The 22,435-nt window shown below is 43.9% G+C and overlaps 1 protein-coding gene across 1 annotated transcript in view; it reads right to left on the reverse strand.

Annotated features, from left to right (window-relative positions):
• atp8b4 (ATPase phospholipid transporting 8B4) overlaps positions 1 to 21,925 on the reverse strand; it is a gene marked incomplete at its 3' end in the record, with an annotated part of 53,672 nt that extends 31,747 nt beyond the window's left edge. Inside the window, exons 1-7 of the mRNA XM_084168612.1 lie at positions 21,851 to 21,925; positions 15,697 to 15,755; positions 15,471 to 15,584; positions 6,910 to 7,008; positions 4,868 to 4,926; positions 4,594 to 4,666; positions 4,336 to 4,406 (exon numbers count right to left, since the gene is read on the reverse strand). Of these exons, the coding sequence (XP_084024738.1) occupies positions 4,336 to 4,406; positions 4,594 to 4,666; positions 4,868 to 4,926; positions 6,910 to 7,008; positions 15,471 to 15,584; positions 15,697 to 15,755; positions 21,851 to 21,875 (500 nt within the window). The 5' untranslated portion in view covers positions 21,876 to 21,925. The remainder of the gene's footprint in view (positions 1 to 4,335; positions 4,407 to 4,593; positions 4,667 to 4,867; positions 4,927 to 6,909; positions 7,009 to 15,470; positions 15,585 to 15,696; positions 15,756 to 21,850) is intronic.
• Between the last annotated feature and the right edge of the window lie 510 nt (positions 21,926 to 22,435).

Below are 22,435 nucleotides of genomic sequence, written 5' to 3' on the forward strand. Positions count from 1 at the left end.
AGAAAAGTGTCGGCCCAAGAATTGAACCCTGTGGCACCCCCATAGAGACTGCCATAGGTCCAGACAACAGGCCCTCCGATTTGACACACTGAACTCTATCTGAGAAGTAGTTGGTGAACCAGGCGAGGCAGTCATTTGAGAAACCAAGGCTATTTAGTCTGCCAATAAGAATGCGGTGGTTGACAGAGTCAAAAGCCTTGGCCAGGTCGATGAAGACGGCTGCACAGTACTGTCTATTATCAATCGCGGTTATAATATCGTTTAGGACCTTGAGCGTGGCTGAAGTGCACCCGTGACCAGCTCGGAAACCGGATTGCATAGCGGAGAAGGTACGGTGGTATTCGAAATGGTCGATGATCTGTTTGTTAACTTGGCTTTCGAATACTTTCGAAAGGCAGGGCAGGATGGATATAGGTCTGTAGCAGTTTGGATCTAGAGTGTCACCCCCTTTGAAGAGGGGGATGACCGCGGCAGCTTTCCAATCTCTGGGGATCTCAGACGTTATGAAAGAGAGGTTGAACAGACTAGTAATAGGGGTAGCGACAATTTCGGCGGCTAGTTTTAGAAAGAAAGGGTCCAGATTGTCTAGCCCAGCTGATTTGTAGGGGTCCAGATTTTGCAGCGCTTTCAAAACATCAGCTGTCTGAATTTGTGTGAAGGAGAAGCGGGGGGGGGGCATGGGCAAGTTGCAGCAGAGGGTGCAGAGTTGGTGGCCGGGTTAGTGGTAGCCAGATGGAAAGCATGGCCAGCTGTAGCAAAATGCTTGTTGAAATTCTCGATTATTGTAGATTTATCGGTGGTGATAGTGTTTCCTAGCCTCAGTGCAGTGGGCAGCTGGGAGGAAGTGCTCTTATTCTCCATGGACTTTACAGTGTCCCAAAACTTTTTGGAGTTAGTGCTACAGGATGCAAATTTCTGTTTGAAAAAGTTAGCCTTTGCTTTCCTGACTGCTTGTGTATATTGGTTCCTAACTTCCCTGAAAAGTTGCATATCGCGGGGGCTATTTGATGCTAATGCTGTACGCCACAGGATGTTTTTGTGCTGGTCAAGGGCAGTCAAGTCTGAGGAGAACCAGGGGCTATATCGGTTCTTAGTTCTGTATTTTTTGAATGGGGCATGTTTATTTAAGATTGAGAGGAAATTACTTTTAAGGAACAACCAGGCATCCTCTACTGACGGAATGAGATCTATATCCATCCAGGATACCTGGGCCAGGTCAATTAGGAAGGCCTCCTCGCTAAAGTTTTTTAGGGAGCGTTTGACAGTGATGATGGGTGGTCGTTTGACCGCGGAACCGTTACGGACGCAGGCAATAAGGCAGTGATCGCTGAGATCCTGGTTGAAGACAGCTGAGGTGTATTTAGAGGGTATGTTAGTCAGGATGATATCTATGAGGGTACCCATGTTTACGGATTTAGGGTTGTACCTGGTAGGTTCGTTGATAATTTGCGTGAGGTTGAGGGCATCTAGCTTGGATTGTAGGATGGCTGGGGTATTAAGCATATCCCAATTTAGGTCACCAAGCAGTACAAACTCTGAGGATAAATGGGGGGCAATCAATTCACATATGGTGTCCAGGGCACAGCTGGGGGCTGAGGGGGGTCTGTAGCAAGCGGCAACAGTGAGAGACTTATTTCTGGAAAGGTGGATTTTTAGAAGTAGAAGCTCAAACTGTTTGGGCACAGACCTGGATAGTATGATAGAGCTCTGCAGGCTATCTCTACAGTAGATTGCAACTCCACCCCCTTTGGCAGTTCTATCTAGACGGAAAATGTTATAGTTGGGGATGGACATTTCAGAATTTTTGGTGGCCTTCCTGAGCCAGGATTCAGACACTGCTAGAACATCAGGGTTGGCAGAGTGTGCTAACGCAGTGAATAACTCAAACTTAGGAAGTAGACTTCTGATATTTATGTGCAAGAAACCAAGACTTTTGCGATTACAGAAGTCATCAAATGATAGCGCCTGGGGAGTAGGAGTGATACTGAGGGCTGCAGGGCCTGGGTTAGCCTCTACATCACCAGAGGAACAGAGGAGGACTAGAATAAGGATACGGCTAAAGGCTTTAAGAACTGGTCTTCTAGTGCGTTGGGTACATAGAATAAAGGGGGCAGATTTCCGGGTGTTATAGAAAAGATTCAGGGCATTATGTACAGACAAGGATATGGAAGGATATGAGTAAAGTGGAGGTAAACCTAAGCGTTGGGTAACAATGAAAGAGATAGCATCGCTGGAGGCATCAATTGAGTCGGTCTCCGCGTGTATTGGGGGAGGGGCAAAGGAGCTATCTAATGCAGGTTTAGCTAGGCTGGGGGGTCTACAGTGATATAGTACAATTAGAAATAACCGAAACAACAATAAACTAACCATGTTTGGGCTGAGGCTAAACATAAACAGGATGTAGTACCGTAAAAAGGAACAGTCCAGCAGATATCAGCTGTATAGCTGAGTTATCATAAGGTCCGGTGGTGAAGTACTAGTGAGTAGGAGGCCACGGCTAGCGTGTGCTAGCGGGCCAGGGCTAGCAGATGGATGGAATCTTCGTGGTTAACGTCGTAACCACATCAGACGATTTCGTCGGCAGACCAGTCGTGTAGGATCGGCGGGGCTCCGTGTCAACACTAGGTGGTCCCGTCCGGTTGACAGAGAGGTAGATAGCCGGGAGATGGGCCTAGCTCAGGATGATGATTAGCCAGACCACAGCGTCCGTTTTGTTGTAGCTAGCTGGTAGCGACGAATCCGGAGTTAAAGGTCCAGTGATTCAGTGATTCCGGCGGAAAAACTGATATGTTCTGGGTCGATAACGCGCTGTGCAGACTGGCCGAATATCCGGTGATCAATGTCCAGTGATTAAAATTAATCCCGCAGAAAAAAAAATCCAATGTTCTGGGTGAAACACCGCTAGCTGTGGCTAATAGCAAGTAGCTAGTTAGCTGGCTAGCTAGTTTCAACTGGAGATTCTAGATTCTAGATAAAGGTAAGTCAATAATAGAATCAACCGCGCACGGCGGTTGGAACCAAAAATCTCCAATTTGGACTCATTTACATTTTAGTCATTTAGCAGACGCTCTTATCCAGAGCGACTTACAGTTAGTGAGTGCATACATTTTTTCATACATTTATTTCATACTGGCCCCCCGTGGGAATCGAACCCACAACCCTGGCGTTGCAAGCGCCATGCTATACCAACTGAGTCTAATGTCCATTGCTAGTGTTTCTTGGCCCAAGCAGGTCTCTTCTTCTTATTGGTGTCCTTTTAGTAGTGGTTTCCTTGCAGCAATTCGACCATGAAGACCTGATTCACACAGTCTCCTCTGAACAGTTGATGTTGAGATGTGTCTGTTACTTGAACTCTGTGAAGCATTAATTTGGGCTGCCATTTCTGAGGCTGTTAACTCTAATGAACTTATCCTCTGCAGCAGAGGTAACTCTGGGTCTTCCATTCCTGTGGCGGTCCTCATGAGAGACAGTTTCATCATAGCGCTTGATGGTTTTTGTGACTGGTTGAGAGAATGCCAAGAGTGTGCAAAGCTGTCATCAAGGCAAAGGGTGGCTATTTGAAGAATCTAAAATCTAAAATATATTTTGATTTGTTTAACACTGTTTTGGTTACTACATGATTCCATCTGTGTTATTTCATAGGTTTGATGTCTTCACTATTATTCTACAATGTAGTAAATAGTAACAAATAAAGAAAACCCCTTGAATGAGTAGGTGTTCTAAAACATTTGAGCGGTAGAGTATATTTCACATTTTGTTAATATTAAGACAAATATTTGTGGGAAAAAAGTTGATTGTCCGGTCTTTCAAGAATACCTGAGCTTTAAAACAGCAACATTGTCTTTCAGTCTCATAGCAAAATGTGTACAATAGCATGAGATTAGCTATAAAACTACAATTTTCTCTCTCTGCCCCATGGCAAAAAAAAGCACACACTAAAAAAAAATGTCTTTTTTTTTTGGTTGGGGGGGTTCCCACACATAAAGTGCAAGTTGCAACTGAAACATTTAAACAAGGGTAGATAGTGGTCAGTGGTGAGAGCGCAAACAGACCAGAGAGCTGTTTGTGGTTCAAGGTGACTCATTCATGTACTGTAGTATACTAGAGTTGGCTCAAACAAACCAGTTCACAGAACTGCTACGGTAAACTGGGACAAATCCTCAACCATCAGCAACTGTCTTATTTCCTGATGATGCTCAGAGTGTAAAAACCACTGCTGAAACACTGTGACACAGATAGCCCTCTTTCGAACCAGCCCCCCCCCCCCCCCCCCGCTTAAAATGTATTATTCAGTTTCCCCAGCCTCGCAGAAGCAAATACATGCAGCATCTTTACCCGTCTAGCTCAGCTGTCTCTATGTAACACAGTCCATATGGTTCACTACTGGAGAGCAGTAGTGTGTCAGCCTGTAGGAGAGGAGGGAGAGGGCATTACTGGCAGGCAGCAGGGAGTAGACCAATCTCTGCACCGCTGCTTCACAGTAGACCATTACAGGTACAGTAGAGGAATAGCCCTCGTTGCAAGGAATGACGTGGATGTTATTCATGAGTTTATGGGAGCATCTAAGTGTGAAATTGAAAGAAAATGACTCACTGCCACAAACTGATTGTTTTCCAGCTTGACGATATCTCCCACACATACGTTCATCCACTTCTCATTCTGTAGACTGAGACAGATACACAGTCTTTTCTCAATAGAACAGACATAATGGTGATTATCATAAGCACAAAAGCATAAAATCTATCCTGTTCAAAGAAACGTCTTCATCTCTTTTGTGCAATTTTGAAGGTACAAAAAAAAGTTTGCTATTTGCACAATCAATGTTCACATTAAAGGTCCATAGTGTTCATTGAGGATTCATACTTACTTTCCCCTGAGTACCTGAGACTGACGATTGTTGACCTGTTGATCGCTTTTATACCTGAACTGAAATAGAGAAGATGTATTTTACAATGGTCATGCACTGCCAATAGCTGATAATAGATGTACATATACAGTACCAGTCAAAAGTTTGGACACACCTACTCATTCCAGGGTTTTTCTTTATTTTTTAAAACTATTTTCTACATTGTAGAATAATAGTGAATACATCAAAACTATGAAATAACACATATGGAATCATGTAGTAACCAAAAAAAAAGTGTTAAACAAATCAAAATATATTTTATATTTGAGATTCTTCAAATAGCCACCCTTTGCCTTGATGACAGCTTTGCACACTCTTGGCATTCTCTCAACCAGCTGCATGAGGTAGTCACCTGGAATGCATTTCAATTAACAGGTGTGCCTTCTTAAAAGTTAATTTGTGGATTTTTTTCCTTCTTAATGTGTCTGAGCCAATCAGTTGTGTTGTGACAAGGTAGGGGGGGTATACAGATTATAGCCCTATTTGGTAAAATACCAAGTCCATTTTATGGCAAGAACAGATCAAATAAGCAAAGAGAAACGACAGTCCATCATTACTTTAAGACATGAAAGTCAGTCAATACGGAACATTTCAAGAACTTTAAAGGTTTCTTCAAGTGCAGTCACAAAAACCATCAAGCGCTATGATGAAACTGTCTCTCATAAGGACCGCACCAGGAATGGAAGACCCAGAGTTACCTCTGCTGCAGAGGATAAGTTCATTAGAGTTACCAGCCTCTGAAATTGCAGCCCAAATAAATGCTTCACAGAGTTCAAGTAACAGACACCTCAACATCAACTGTTCAGAGGAGACTGTGTGAATCAGGCCTTCATGGTCGAATTGCTGCAAAGAAACCACTACTAAAGGACACCAATAATAAGAAGAGACTTGGCCAAGAAACACGAGCAATGGACATTAGACCGGTGGAAATGTGTCCTTTGGTCTGGAGTCCAAATTTGTTTTCTTTGTGAGATTCAGTGTGGGTGAATGGATGATCTCTGTATGTTTATTTCCCACCGTAAAGCATGGAGGAGGAGGTGTTATGGTGTGGGGGTGCTTTGCTGGTGACACTGTCTGTGATTTATTTAGAATTCAAGGCACACTTAACCAGCATGGCTACCACAGCATTCTGCAGCGATACGCCATCCCATCTGGTTTGGGCTTAGTGGGACTATCATTTGTTTTTCAACAGGTCAATGACCCAACACACATCCAGGCTGTGTAAGGGCTATTTGACCAAGAAGGAGAGTGATGGAGTGCTGCATCAGATGACCTGGCCTCAACAATTCCCCAACCTCAACCCAATTGAGATGGTTTGGGATGAGTCGGACGGCAGAGTGAAGGAAAAGCAGCCAACAAGTGCTCAGCATATGTGGGAACTCCTTCAAGACTGTTGGAAAAGCATTCCAGGTGAAGCTGGTTGAGAGAATGACAAGAGTGTGCAAAGCTGTCATCAAGGCAAAGGGTGGCTATTTGAAAAATCTCAAATATAAAATATATTTTGATTTGTTTAACACTGTTTTGTTTACTACATGATTTAATTTGTGTTATTTCATAGTTTTGATGTCTTCAATATTATTCTACAATGTTGAAAATAGTAAAAATAAAGAAAAACCCTTGAATGAGTAGGTGTGTCCAAACTTTTGACTGGTAGTGTACATGTATATCAATGTGAAAGGCTAATGGGTGGCAGGTAGCTTAGCGTTTAAGAGCATTGGGCCAGTAACCGAAAGGTCGCTGGTTTGAACCCCCGAGTTGACTAGGTGAAAAATCAGTCGATGTGCCCTTGAGCAAGGCACTTAACCCTAATTGCTCCTGTAAGTCGCTCTGGATAAGAGCATCTGCTAAATGACTTAAAATGTAAATCAAATGAGTGTAACTGTACTACTTTTTTCTTGGCTGTATATATATACATTTTTAATCATCAAATTAATTAAATAATTCATTCAATCATTCATTCATTCAATCATTCAATAGGTATAGCAACTGGACAGCTAACTCACATAGTCGTCAGTGGCATCTTTGACTGCAGTGATCACCAGCACCAGGACCAGAGGCACGGTGGTCGTGACCCAGGACAGGGAGGAGATCTCAGGGATCAACTACGAACAGGAGAACACGGAGCCATACGTTTACATCATATCCGTAGCTATGTAAACCCCCTGGTTACTTTGAGCTTTTTCTAGCACGGACTGTATTGTTCACTGTGTTTGCATGTGGGACATACATGTGTGTGGACACCCCTTCAAGTCAGTGGATTCGGCTATTTCAGCTGCACCCCGTTGCTGACAGGTGTGTAAAAAAGAGCACGTAGCCATGCAATCTCCATAGACAAACAATGGCAGTGGAATGTACCGTACTGAAGAGCATTTGTATTTATATTTATTTATTGTTTACTTCAGTTTATGTAGTAAATACTTTCTTAACACTTATTTTTTCTTAAAACTGCATTGTTGGTTAAGGGCTTGTAAGTAAGCATTTCACTGTAAGGTCTACACCTGTTGTATTCTGCGCATGTGACAAATACAATTTGATTTGATTTGATTTGATTTGAGAGGATCTGCAGAGAAGAATGGGAGAAACTCCCCAAATACAGGTGTGCCAAGCTTGTAGCGTCACGCCCAAGAAGACTTGAGGCTGTAATCGCTGCCAAAGGTGCTTCAACAAAGTACTTAGTGAAGGGTCTGAATAGTTATGGAAATGTAATATTTCCGGGGAATTTTTTTTATAAACAATTTGCAAACATTTCTACAATCCTGTTTTTGCTTTGTCATTATGGGGTATTGTGTGTAGATTGATGAGGAAAAAAATACAATTTAATCAATTTTATAATAAGGCTGTAACCTAACAAAATGTGGAAAAAGCCAAGTGGTCTGAATACTTTCCGAAGGCACTGTAGTGATACCAAGGGTATAATAATTACATAATAATATAATAATTGTTGGTTTATAACATGTGTTCAACTTGAGTTGTTTATTGAAACTAAATTGAGTTGAATAATATTTCATAACTTTACTTTGTTGTTGTTTAGTTAAGGCAAGGCACCACACCCCAATATGCAGATTTCCCCCACTTAATCATATCACAATTAACTTTTACCAGTTGAATATAGACACCAATCTAATACTTTTTTTTTATTACAACTTTCTGAAATATTGTATTGAAATATGCAAATGAGGCGATATCTCATGAAATTCAGTATGTGCTGTTGTTATTTTATTGCATATAAAGCAAATACATTTTTCTGGACACTGGATGAAGTCTGCCTTAATATCTTGCACCACCTTTTGCCCTCAGAACAGCCTCAATTCGTCAGGGCTTGGACTCTACAAGGTGTCGAAAGCCTTCTCATGTTGATGCTGGCCCATGTTGACTCCACTCCTTCCCACAGTTGTGTCAAGTTGGCTGGATGTCCTTTGGGTGGTGGACCATTCTTGATACACACAGGAAACTGTTGAGCGTAAAAAACCCAGCAGCGTTGCAGTTCTTGACTCAAAACGGTGCTCAAGGCTTAAAAATCATCCTTTAACCTGTCTCCTCCCCTTCATCTACACTGATTGAAGTGGATTTAACAGGTGACATCAGTAAGGGATCATAGCTTTCACCTGGATTCATCTGGTCAGTCTATGTCATGGAAATGTTTAGTACAGTTTGTAACATTCTCTATGAAATGGGCATTTAAATGATATATGATTACATGTAGTGAGTTTTGAAATTATGGATTGATGTCCATTCGAATGTGGTTAAAATTCATGAAATGTTCATGACGGTAGTATGATGAACAAAAGAAAACAGAACGTTTTTGACATATTAAAGGACCAAAATACCCAAAAAAATCTAAAAATGGATCAGTTGCAAACATTCCATTTCAGCCTGTGGTGCCTCGCCTTAAAGGAATAGTTGACTGTGTTGTTTCATATACTGTGTGGTCATGTTATATTTAAGCAATAAGGCCAGAGGAGGTGTGGTATTGTCTGATATACCACAGCTTTCAGCCAATCAGCCCGGTTAATAATTCCTTGTGGGTAGACCATTTATTCTTAATGGGTATATTACCTACTAGGTGGAGGCACTACACTATGTATTATGGTTAGGTCCACACAGTCCACACAGTCAATTCCACAGGGCTGCCTATTTACAGACCACAAGGTCTAATTGTACTGCTACACACCTAGATACTAGGTCCAAACTCAGAAGAGAGGGCTACGCGTACAGTCACTGGGAGGACTGTCTCAAGAGAAATAAAGAGTAGGACTAACGTACATTCATGGAATGGGCTTAGATCTGTCAGATCATTGACTAACGTACGTTCAACATGCACGATGGAATGGGCTTAGATCTGTCAGATCATTGACTAACGTACATTCAACATGCACGATTGTCACGGATTCAGCCGAGGCTGCTCCTCCTCCTTGCTCGGGCAGGCTTCGGCGTTCGTCGTCACAGGAATACTAGCTGCTACCGATCTATGTTTCTGTGCTCTACTTGTTTTTGTCTTCATTGTTCACACCTGGTTCCCATTATGTCCATGATTTGTTCCCTATTTAACCCTCTGGCTCCCACTGTGATGTGTGCGTGTTTGTTCTATGTTTGGTGTCAACGACTGGTGAGCGGGATTGTCCTCCCTGCGTGGAGTTTATGTTCCTTTGTTATTTACGAGTAAAGTATGTTGTCTACTAGCTCTGTGTCCTGCGCCTGACTCCGTCCGTCCGCTGCACACTGACGCCTGACCTCAAATGGAGTCAGCAGGTACATTCATTCCTTCCGGATCAGTGGAGGAACGCGTCCAACAGCAGGCGACCATGATACAGACTCTCGGCAACGCAATGGAGCGCGTTTTGAACACCATGGAGCGATGGGAGAGAGGTTTTTTTTCCTACACCTCCTCCAACTACCCAGCAGCCCACACCGCTGTCCACCCCTTCGTCACCTGGGTCCAGTGGGATTCGGCTCTCGCTCCCGAGGGTATATGATGGTACAGTTGCCGGGTGCCAGGGTTTTCTGCTCCAGGTAGAGCTCTACCTGGCAACCATCCACCCGGCTCCCTCGGGATACGAGAGCGTGTCCGCCTTCATCTCCTGTCTGTCGGGGAGAGCGCTCGAGTGGGCCAACGCAGAGTGGGGAGAAATAGACGCGCCGTCAGTGCGCTATGAAGATTTCACCCGCCGCTTCCGGGCGGAATTCGATCATCCACCGGAGGGGAGAGTGGCGGGAGAACGTCTGTTCCACCTCAGACAGGGGAAGAGGAGCGCACAGGACTTCACACTGGACTTCAGGACCCTGGCTGCCAGCGCGGGATGGAATGAGAGGGCCTTGATTGACCACTACCGATGCAACCTACGGGAGGACGTTCGTCGGGAGCTGGCCTGCAGGGACACCACCCTTAACCTGGAACAACTGGTGGACATGTCGATAAGGCTGGATAACCTGTTGGCGACCCGCGGACGTCCGGATCAGGGGCCGTCCATTCCATCCCCCAGCACCTCCGACCCTACACCGATGGAGCTCGGAGGTGCTGCTCTCAGGGAGACCGGAAGGGGGGCCGTCTCCTGCACCAACTGTGGACGCAGAGGACACACTGCTGGTCGGTGTTGGGGAGGGTCCTCAGGGAGTCGAGGCAGCAGGCAGAGCACTGGTGGACCGTCCCAGGTGAGTAGGCACCCGACTCACCCAGAGCTCCCTGTTGCGCACATGTGTATTGACATCGAATTTCCGGAGTTTTCCCCACATTCCCAGCATAAGGCGCTCATAGATTCAGGCGCAGCTGGGAACTTTATTGATCGTAAGTTTTCCCGTAGTTTAGGGATTCCTAATGTTCCTGTTGATGTGCCCTTCCCTGTACATGCCTTAGATAGTCACCCTTTAGGGTCAGGCCTGATTAGGGAGGTCACAGCTCCACTCTGGATGAAAACGCAGGAGGGGCATGAGGAAAGAGTTAGTCTCTTTCTGATTGATGCTCCTGCGTTTCCAGCGGTGTTGGGGCTTCCCTGACTAACCTCTCATGACCCCACAATTTCATGGCAACAGAGGGCTCTCAAGGGATGGTCACGTCAGTGCTCGGGGAGGTGTGTAGGTGTTTCCATAGGTGCAACTACGGTGGAAAGTCCAAACCAGGTCTCCACTATGCACATTCCCCCCGAATATGCCTATTTGGCTCTCGCCTTCTGTAAAAAGAAGGCGACTCAATCACCACCCCATCGACAGGGGGATTGTGCGATAAATCTCCAGGTAGGCGCTGCACTTCCCCGGAGTCACGTGTGTCCTCTGTCACAGGAAGAGACGGCTGCTATGGCATTTAGTACCACATCTTGGTACCATGCCGTACGGGTTGATGAATGCTCCATCAGTCTTTCAATCCTTTGTCGATGAGATTTTCAGTGACCTGCACTGACAGGGTGTAGTGGTGTATATAGATGACATTCTCATATACTCCGCTACACGAGCCGAGCATGTGTCCCTGGTGCGCAAGGTGCTTGGTCGACTGTTGGAACATGACCTGTACGTCAAGGTGGAGAAATGTCTGTTCTTTCAAAAGTCCATCTCCTTCCTAGGGCACCACCTGTCCGCGTCAGGGGTGGAGATGGAGATTGACCGCATTTCCGGCGTGCGTAATTGGCCGACTCCAACCACGGTTAAGGAGGTGCAGCGATTCTTAGGGTTTTTCCAACTACTACCGGAGGTTTATCCGGGGCTTTGGTCAGGTAGCGGCTCCCATTACCTCCTTACTGAAGGGGGGACCGGTGCGACTGCAGTGGTCAGCTGAGGCGGACAGGGCTTTTGGTCACCCGAAGGACCTGTTTACCTCGGCTCCAGTGTTGGCTCATCCGGATCCTTCCTTGGCATTCCAGGTTGAGGTGGACGCAGCTGAGGCTGGGATAGGAGCTGTATTGTCTCAGCGCTCGGGTACACCACCAAAGCACCAAAGCTCCGCCCCTGTGCTTTCTTTTCGAAGAAGCTCAGCCCGGCGGAGCGCAACTATGATGTGGGGGACCAGGAGCTGTTAGCTGTGGTTAAGGCTCTGAAAGCGTGGAGGCATTGGCTTGAGGGGGCTAAACAGCCTTTCCTCATTTTGACTGACCACCGCAATCTGGAGTACATCCGGGCGGCGAGGAGACTGAACCCTCTCCAGGCAAGGTGGGCCATGTTTTTCACCCGTTTTGTGTTCACCCTTTCTTACAGACCAGGTTCCCAGAATGCTAAGGCAGACGCTCTGTCCCGACTGTATGACACAGAGGAGAGGTCCCTCCCTATGGAGCCCCTCCCATACTTCCGGCTTCGTGTCTGTTGGCACCGGTGGTATGGGAGGTTGACGCGGACATCGAGCGGGCGTTACGTACAGAGCCCACTCCCCCCCAGTGTCCAGAGGGTCTTATTGTACGTGCCATTAGATGTCCGCGATCGATTGATCTATTGGGCTCACACGTCACCCTCCTCTGGTCATCCTGGCATCGGGTCTTAGTGGGAAGTACTGGTGGCCTACCTTAGCTCAGGACGTGAGGGTTTATGTTTCCTCCTGCTCGGTGTGCGCCCAGTGTAAGGCACCTAGGCACCTGCCCAGAGGGAAATTACAACCCCTACCCGTTCCACAACGGCCGTGGTCTCACCTATCGGTGGATTTCGTTACGGACCTTCCCCCGTCACAAGGGAACACCACGATCCTGGTCGTTGTGGATCGGTTTTCTAAGTCCTACCGTCTCATTCCTCTGCCCGGTCTCCCTACGGCCCTACAGACTGCGGAGGCCCTATTTACACACGTCTTCCGGCACTATGGGGTACCTGAGGATATAGTGTCTGATCGGGGTTCCCAGTTCACCTCAAGGGTCTGGAGGGCGTTCATGGAACGTCTGGGGGTCTCGGTCAGCCTGACCTCAGGGTTTCACCCCGAGAGTAATGGGCAGGTGGAAAGAGTAAACCAGGATGTGGGTAGGTTTCTGTGGTCCTATTGCCAGGACTGGCCGGGGGAGTGGTCGGTTTTCATCCCCTGGGCAGAGATGGCCCAGAACTCCCTCCGCCACTCCTCCACTAACCTGTCTCCATTTCATTGTGTATTAGGTTATCAGCTGGTTCTGGCACCTTGGCATCAGAGCCAGATCGAGGCACCTGCGGTGGATGAATGGTTTCGGCACTCGGAGGAGACCTGGAACGCTGCCCATGTACGACTGCAACGGGCCATCAGGCGACAAAAGGCGAGCGCCGACCGCCACCGCAGTGAGGCCCCGGTGTATGCACCGGGGGACCGGGTCTGGCTCTCGACCCGAAACCTGCCCCTTCGCCTGCCCTGCCGGAAGCTGGGTCGGCGGTTTGTGGGGCCATTTAAAGTCCTGAGGAGATTGAACAAGGTTTGTTATAGGTTACAGCTTCCTCCTGAGTATCGTATTAACCCCTCGTTCCATGTGTCTCTCCTCAGGCCGATGGTAGCTGGTCTACTCCAGGAGTCTGAGATACGGGAGGTTCCTCCGCCCCCACTGGACATCGAGGGGGCACCGGCGTACTCGGTCCGTTCCATCCTGGATTCGAGGCGTCGGGTGGGGGGTCTGCAGTATCTCGTGGAGTGGGAGGGGTACGGTCCGGAGGAACGGTGCTGGGTCCCTAGGAGGGACATCCTCGATCCCTCCATGTTGAGGGATTTCCACCATCGTCATCCGACTCGCCCTGCGCCGCGTCCTCCTGGCCGTCCCCGAGGCCGGTGTCGGCGCGCGTCAAGGGGCGGGGGTACTGTCACGGATTCAGCCGAGGCTGCTCCTCCTCCTTGCTCGGGCAGGCTTCGGCATTCGTCGTCACAGGATTACTAGCTGCAACCGATTGATGTTTCGGTGCTCTACTTGTTTTGTCTTCATTGTATACACCTGGTTTCCAATATGTCTATTTGTTCCCTATTTAACCCTCTGGCTCCCACTGTGTTGTGTGCGTGTTTGTTCTATGTTTGGTGTTATCGACTGGTGAGCGGGATTGTCCTCCATGCGTGGAGTTTATGTTCATTTGTTATTTACGAGTAAAGAACGTTGTCTACTAGCTCTGTGTCCTGCGCCTGACTCCGTCCTACCGCTACACACTGATGCCTGACAACGATGGAATGGGCTCAGATCTGTCAGATCATTGACTAACGTACATTCAACATGCACGATGGAATGGGCTTAGATCTGTCAGATCATTGACTAACGTACATTCAACATGCACGATGGAATGGGCTTAGATCTGTCAGATCATTGACTAACGTACATTCAACATGCACGATGGAATGGGCTTAGATCTGTCAGATCATTGACTAACGTACATTCAACATGCACGATGGAATGGGCTTAGATCTGTCAGATCATTGACTAACGTACATTCAACATGCACGATGGAATGGGCTTAGATCTGTCAGATCATTGACTAACGTACATTCAACATGCACGATGGAATGGGCTTAGATCTGTCAGATCATTGACTAACGTACATTCAACATGCACGATGGAATGGGCTCAGATCTGTCAGATCATTGACTAACGTACATTCAACATGCACGATGGAATGGGCTCAGATCTGTCAGATCATTGACTAACGTACATTCAACATGCACGATGGAATGGGCTCAGATCTGTCAGATCATTGACTAACGTACATTCAACATGCACGATGGAATGGGCTTAGATCTGTCAGATCATTGACTAACGTACATTCAACATGCACGATGGAATGGGCTTAGATCTGTCAGATCATTGACTAACGTACATTCAACATGCACGATGGAATGGGCTTAGATCTGTCAGATCATTGACTAACGTACATTCAACATGCACGATGGAATGGGCTTAGATCTGTCAGATCATTGACTAACGTACATTCAACATGCACGATGGAATGGGCTTAGATCTGTCAGATCATTGACTAACGTACATTCAACATGCACGATGGAATGGGCTTAGATCTGTCAGATCATTGACTAACGTACATTCAACATGCACGATGGAATGGGCTTAGATCTGTCAGATCATTGACTAACGTACATTCAACATGCACGATGGAATGGGCTCAGATCTGTCAGATCATTGACTAACGTACATTCAACATGCACGATGGAATGGGCTCAGATCTGTCAGATCATTGACTAACGTACATTCAACATGCACGATGGAATGGGCTCAGATCTGTCAGATCATTGACTAACGTACATTCAACATGCACGATGGAATGGGCTCAGATCTGTCAGATCATTGACTAACGTACATTCAACATGCACGATGGAATGGGCTCAGATCTGTCAGATCATTGACTAACGTACATTCAACATGCACGATGGAATGGGCTCAGATCTGTCAGATCATTGACTAACGTACATTCAACATGCACGATGGAATGGGCTCAGATCTGTCAGATCATTGACTAACGTACATTCAACATGCACGATGGAATGGGCTCAGATCTGTCAGATCATTTTACGAACGACATTAAATATTTAATTTACATGAGATAGAATGATGTGATTTAATTTTAAATGCTCATGGGATCTGTGTATAAAGCATGATACGTTCATGGAATCTGTACAAGCACACTATGTCACACCATGATGTCGGATGCATACCTGTAATATGAGCAGGACTAAGAAGTATGTATTGGCCACTCTCTGGAACTGCTCGAACAGATTGATGGGCAGGAAGGTGAAGACGTTGTACTTGGAGGTTTTGATGTGATTGTCCTTTGGAGGGGAGGGGGGGGGACAATTTTAGAATGGTCAAGATCATCTACATCTAAGGATATGACAGTCTCATTGATACACTGTGATACCATGTGCTTTGTGTCTCACTTACAGCATATGGGAACTTATCATTGTAGTCCCTGTCATTGGCTCTCACATGGCGCTCTTCCTCTAGATGAAAACAACAACATACAGTATATGACAATCACAGTATGCAGTATATGACAACCACAGTATATTAGCCAATTGTAGGACTCTACTTAGAATGTTTTTCTTGTGTGTTCTAGAATGATGAGAATTGACACTGAAGTACGTACGGCTAACAACATATAACCACTGATTGTCTCCAAGACAGTACACACCCTTTCTTCCCACCAAGCATAACCCCTTTAGGCACCACCCTCACCACCACCTCCATCTCCAACAACAACAACACCACCAACAACAACATCACCAACAACAACAACACATCCACCAACAACAACAACACCTCCACCAACAACAACAACACCTCCACCAACAACAACAAAACCTCCACCAACAACAACAATACCTCCACCAACAACAACAACACCTCCACCAACAACAACAACACCTCCACCAACAACAACAACAATACCTCCACCAACAACAACAACAATACCTCCACCAACAACAACAACACCTCCACCAACAACAACAACACCTCCACCAACAACAACAATACCTCCACCAACAACAACAACACCACCATCTCCAACAACAACAACACCACCACCAACAACACCTCTACCAACAACAACAACACCTCCACCAACAACAACAATACCTCCACCAACAACACATCCACCAACAACAACAACACCTCCACCAACAACAACAATACCTCCACCAACAACAACAACACCACCACCACCAACAACAACACCACTACCACCAACAACAACACCTCCACCAACAACAACAACACCTCCACCAACAACAACAATACCTCCACCAACAACAACAACACCACCACCACCAACAACAACAACAACACCTCCACCAACAACAACAATACCTCCACCAACAACAACAACAACACCACCACCAACAACAACACCACCAACACCACCAACAACACCACCACCAACAATACCTCCACCAACAACAACACCACCACCACCAACAACAACACCAACACCACCAACAACACCACCACCAACAACAACACCACCACCACCAACAACAACACCACCACCACCAACAACAACACCACCACCACCAACAACAACAACACCTCCACCAACAACACCACCACCACCAACAACAACAACAACACCTCCACCAACAACAACAACACCACCACCACCAACAACAACACCAACACCACCAACAACACCTCCACCAACAACAACAACACCACCACCACCAACAACAACACCACCACCACCAACAACAACACCACCACCACCAACAACAACACCAACACCACCAACAACAACACCTCCACCACCAACAACAACACCACCACCACCAACAACAACACCACCACCACCAACAACAACACCAACACCACCAACAACAACACCTCCAACAACAACAACAGCACCTCCACCAACAACAACACCACTACCACCACCAACAACAACAACAACAGCAACAATACCATCCCCACTAACAACAACAACACCTCCACCACCACCACCACCAACAACAACAACAACAACAACAACAACGACAACACCACCACCACCCAGCAGACAGCTCTACCTTGTCCATCACGTTTACCACGCGAGCTCCAGCATCCTCTCCATGGCATTAACATCCACAACCATTTCTCCGCCATTTCTTTTCCCCACTGTCATTCTTTGTATGAACAAGGTCAGAAAACAGTCATTGTGAATAGGCCGGTATTAACTCAAAATGTTCACTTTACAATTTCCCTTCTTGTCCAGACGAACCGGGGACCTTCTGCCCAATACACTGAACACCACCCATTTTATGAAAAATACCTTTTAGTATCCACCAAATGTGTCAGACCGTCTGCTCTTGTTTTCCATAAGCATATGAGGTAATGGAGGTAATTCATCCCACTGAAACCTTCCTGGGAAGGCATGTGGAAGCTGTCTCCACTTGCCCTCTTTAGTGAAACTGAGTCTTTCATCTGCAGTAACAGACACAGCTCTGGAATGTGCTGCACCGCAGGGCTAAGAAATTGACAGTCGACTGCAGAGGAACAAATTGATTTACACTGTAGCAAATTATGCCTCCTTTTGGTTCACAAACACCCTCAATAATCTACCTAACAACTCATACAGTAATAATCTACCTAACAACTCATACAGTAATAATCTACCTAACAACTCATACAGTAATAATCTACCTAACAACTCATAAAGTAATAATCTACCTAACAACTCATACAGTAATAATCTACCTAACAACTCATAAATAAATAATCTACCTAACAACTCATAAAGTAATAATCTACCTAACAACTCATACAGTAATAATCTACCTAACAACTCATACAGTAATAATCTACCTAACAACTCATACAGTAATAATCTACCTAACAACTCATAAAGTAATAATCTACCTAACAACTCATAAAGAAATAATCTACCTAACAACTCATACAGTAATAATCTACCTAACAACTCATACAGTAATAATCTACCTAACAACTCATACAGTAATAATCTACCTAACAACTCATAAAGAAATAATCTACCTAACAACTCATAAAGAAATAATCTACCTAACAACTCATACAGTAATAATCTACCTAACAACTCATACAGTAATAATCTACCTAACAACTCATACAGTAATAATCTACCTAACAACTCATACAGTAATAATCTACCTAACAACTCATAAAGTAATAATCTACCTAACAACTCATACAGTAATAATCTACCTAACAACTCATAAAGAAATAATCTACCTAACAACTCATACAGTAATAATCTACCTAACAACTCATACAGTAATAATCTACCTAACAACTCATACAGTAATAATCTACCTAACAACTCATAAAGTAATAATCTACCTAACAACTCATAAAGAAATAATCCACCTAACAACTCATAAAGAAATAATCTACCTAACAACTCATAAAGTAATAATCTACCTAACAACTCATACAGTAATAATCTACCTAACAACTCATACAGTAATAATCTACCTAACAACTCATACAGTAATAATCTACCTAACAACTCATAAAGTAATAATCTACCTAACAACTCATACAGTAATAATCTACCTAACAACTCATAAAGAAATAATCTACCTAACAACTCATACAGTAATAATCTACCTAACAACTCATACAGTAATAATCTACCTAATAACTCATACAGTAATAATCTACCTAACAACTCATAAAGTAATAATCTACCTAACAACTCATAAAGAAATAATCCACCTAACAACTCATAAAGAAATAATCTACCTAACAACTCATAAAGTAATAATCTACCTAACAACTCATACAGTAATAATCTACCTAACAACTCATACAGTAATAATCTACCTAACAACTCATAAAGTAATAATCTACCTAACAACTCATAAAGTAATAATCCACCTAACAACTCATAAAGTAATAATCCACCTAACAACTCATACAGTAATAATCTACCTAACAACTCATACAGTAATAATCTACCTAACAACTCATACAGTAATAATCTACCTAATAACTCATACAGTAATAATCTACCTAACAACTCATAAAGTAATAATCTACCTAACAACTCATAAAGAAATAATCCACCTAACAACTCATAAAGAAATAATCTACCTAACAACTCATAAAGTAATAATCTACCTAACAACTCATACAGTAATAATCTACCTAACAACTCATACAGTAATAATCTACCTAACAACTCATAAAGTAATAATCTACCTAACAACTCATAAAGTAATAATCCACCTAACAACTCATAAAGTAATAATCCACCTAACAACTCATACAGTAATAATCTACCTAACAACTCATACAGTAATAATCTACCTAACAACTCATACAGTAATAATCTACCTAACAACTCATACAGTAATAATCTACCTAACAACTCATAAAGTAATAATCTACCTAACAACTCATAAAGTAATAATCCACCTAACAACTCATACAGTAATAATCTACCTAACAACTCATAAAGAAAAGACACAAAAGCACGCACACACACAACATCGACAATCACACGATTTGCAAGCTACAATTTCCACAATATTTAAGTAATAACTGAAGGTGAGTGGAGGATTCTGGATACACAATAAAACAAACCATACCCTTTAAAGGGGAAATCTGCAGTTCAAACAACAACAACAACACCGACACCCTTTCACTGTTTTAGTAAAAAGCTGAGGGATGAGGTTGGAGAAAAGTAGCCACTCTCAAATGTATAGACAGAGCTACGGATGCAAATACTGCCCATCCATGACATCAACACGATAGTTGAACCATGTTTTTGGGGCCGTACAGTGTTTGTTTACAATTACATTGTTTACCAACAATGGAGTACAAAAAATAAACATATATTTTGGGTTTCGATGGTTGAACGAAGATCATGAGGCATTTATATGTTCTATTCTTCCAGAATCAATGGGTATGTATTATTCATTAAAAAGTCTAAGAATTGGATGTAGCAATCGTAGATTGCCCCTTCAAAACAAGTGTGTTTACATCCCGAACGCAACAATGTCACTGAATATATGTCTAACTTTACAGCTTTACAGCTTTGGTTCACATCAACCATTTCAGAGCTGAAGGCAGAATTCAAACCTGCAAACAGTGTTCGAAGAAAGGGTAAATCATTCCTAAATGTTACATAACGGCTCACTTCAGAGAAGCAGAGCACACACATGCACACACACACACGTGCGCACACGCGCACACGCACACACGCACACACACACACACACACGCAGCACAGTGTAACCAGAGAGGCCCACTCATTCAACACCTAGACTTCCTCATAGCATCCATCGCTGTGTAGATTAATAATTTAGGATTCTCTGTCGTTGACTTGACCTGAAGCCTCTGCTCCGTTAACCCATTTAGTTACAGACCTGGGTTCAAATACTATTTCAAATACTTTAGCTGGGCTACCCAAACTTGCAAACCCCACCCACCTGGCCTTTCAGCAAAATGCTCCAAAAAGTATTTAAAAGATTTCAAATAGTATTTGAACCCAGGTTGTTTGGTTACCCTACTGGGCAGTTCCAGCATTGACTGGTGAGATGTAACTGATTAAAATGGAACCCAACCATCAATATGGAACCATTCACATTTTAATTAAAAACAATTCCGTTTTTTTGAAGTTTGAAATGAACCCATCACATCTTGCATAGTCAGTAACATGGCCCTTGTATATTTATATTTATATTATATATATTTACGTCCCTTGTCATACATGTTGTCCTATGGCACCATTATATCATACCCCAACAAAGACACAGTGCATAGCTTCCTCATCACTGGGGCTTTATTGTCATAAATTACCCCCTATCCTAACATTACCCTAGACTTAACGGTTTTTTCCAGGGATTCCACCAAGCCTATTTGCATCCCGTTAATCAATATAGCTAGTGTCAACGGACCAGTAGCACTGTAAACCAATTAAGTGTCAACAGTGCAAAAAAAACAATTAAAGATAATCTAGCCATCAATCATGTTTGATCCTCATCTATGATGATGTTCTCTGTAATAACCAATTATTTATATATATATATATATACACTAGATGTCTGATAGGGGGCGCTGTGTTGAAGCCACCTTGCCTCCATCTTGGCACTCCCCCGTCGTTGTAAAAAATATTTTGGAACCTATAGAAATGCATTTATTAATGTCCTACATTCATTTTTTTGCCAAATGTATTCTATTCCAGACAACGTAATGTATACTTTTAAATTCTAATTATGTGAGCTAAACATACAGCTTAAACATGAAAAAAATATATATATTTAGAGATGACTAATGTTACTGTCACCACTATAACAACAAAAATACTAAATACATGTCAATTTGTCCTTGAAACACTAAATACTGTAGAATACCATTAATTCCTATGGAGGACTGCGCCTAACGGGGAGTTCCAATATGGCCGCCCGATGGCTTCAAAGCCTCTCAACGGCCAATACATATCATCGGCAATCTAGGGTTTATATACATCATTGGTAATTACACAGAGAACATCAAACAGCAGTGGTATTTAATCCCACTCTATAGGTAGGCTAAATAATACCAATATAATATATATAGGTATAGATGGGCTATTTAATACCTGCAGGTTCCACCTTCACCTTCATCGCCCTGCTTAGCCTTCTCCAAATGGAACCAGGAAGTAGTTGAGTTCCAATGTACAACCAGTTTGGAGGATAATCCAGGTGGAGGATTGTGAATACATTAACACGTTGTGTTGGGGTGAGATGCATCTGGGTCTGTGAGTAGGGAAGGCAATGATCCTTGTATTGCACAAGGTCACAGAGCACTATCTCCGCGTCACAGGCAGATTCTCATTACAAGGCAACACGACCACACACACACACACACACACACACACACACACACACACACACACACACACACACACACACACACACACACACACACACACACACACACACACACACACACACACACACCAACTGAAAAGAGGGCATAATGCTTCACTTTATCTCCCAAGACCAGAACACTGTATCATAAAATACATGAAATCCTCAATAATACACTGCATTCAGAAAGTATTCAGACCCGTTCACTTTTTCCACATTTTGTTACGTTACAGCCTTATTCTAAAATGGATTACATTTGTTTTTTTTCCCCTCATCAAGCTACACACATTACCCCATAATGACAAAGCAAAAAT

The sequence above is a fragment of the Coregonus lavaretus genome (genome assembly GCF_964263955.1).
Source record: "Coregonus lavaretus genome assembly, chromosome: 9".
Lineage (NCBI taxonomy): Eukaryota > Metazoa > Chordata > Actinopteri > Salmoniformes > Salmonidae > Coregonus > Coregonus lavaretus.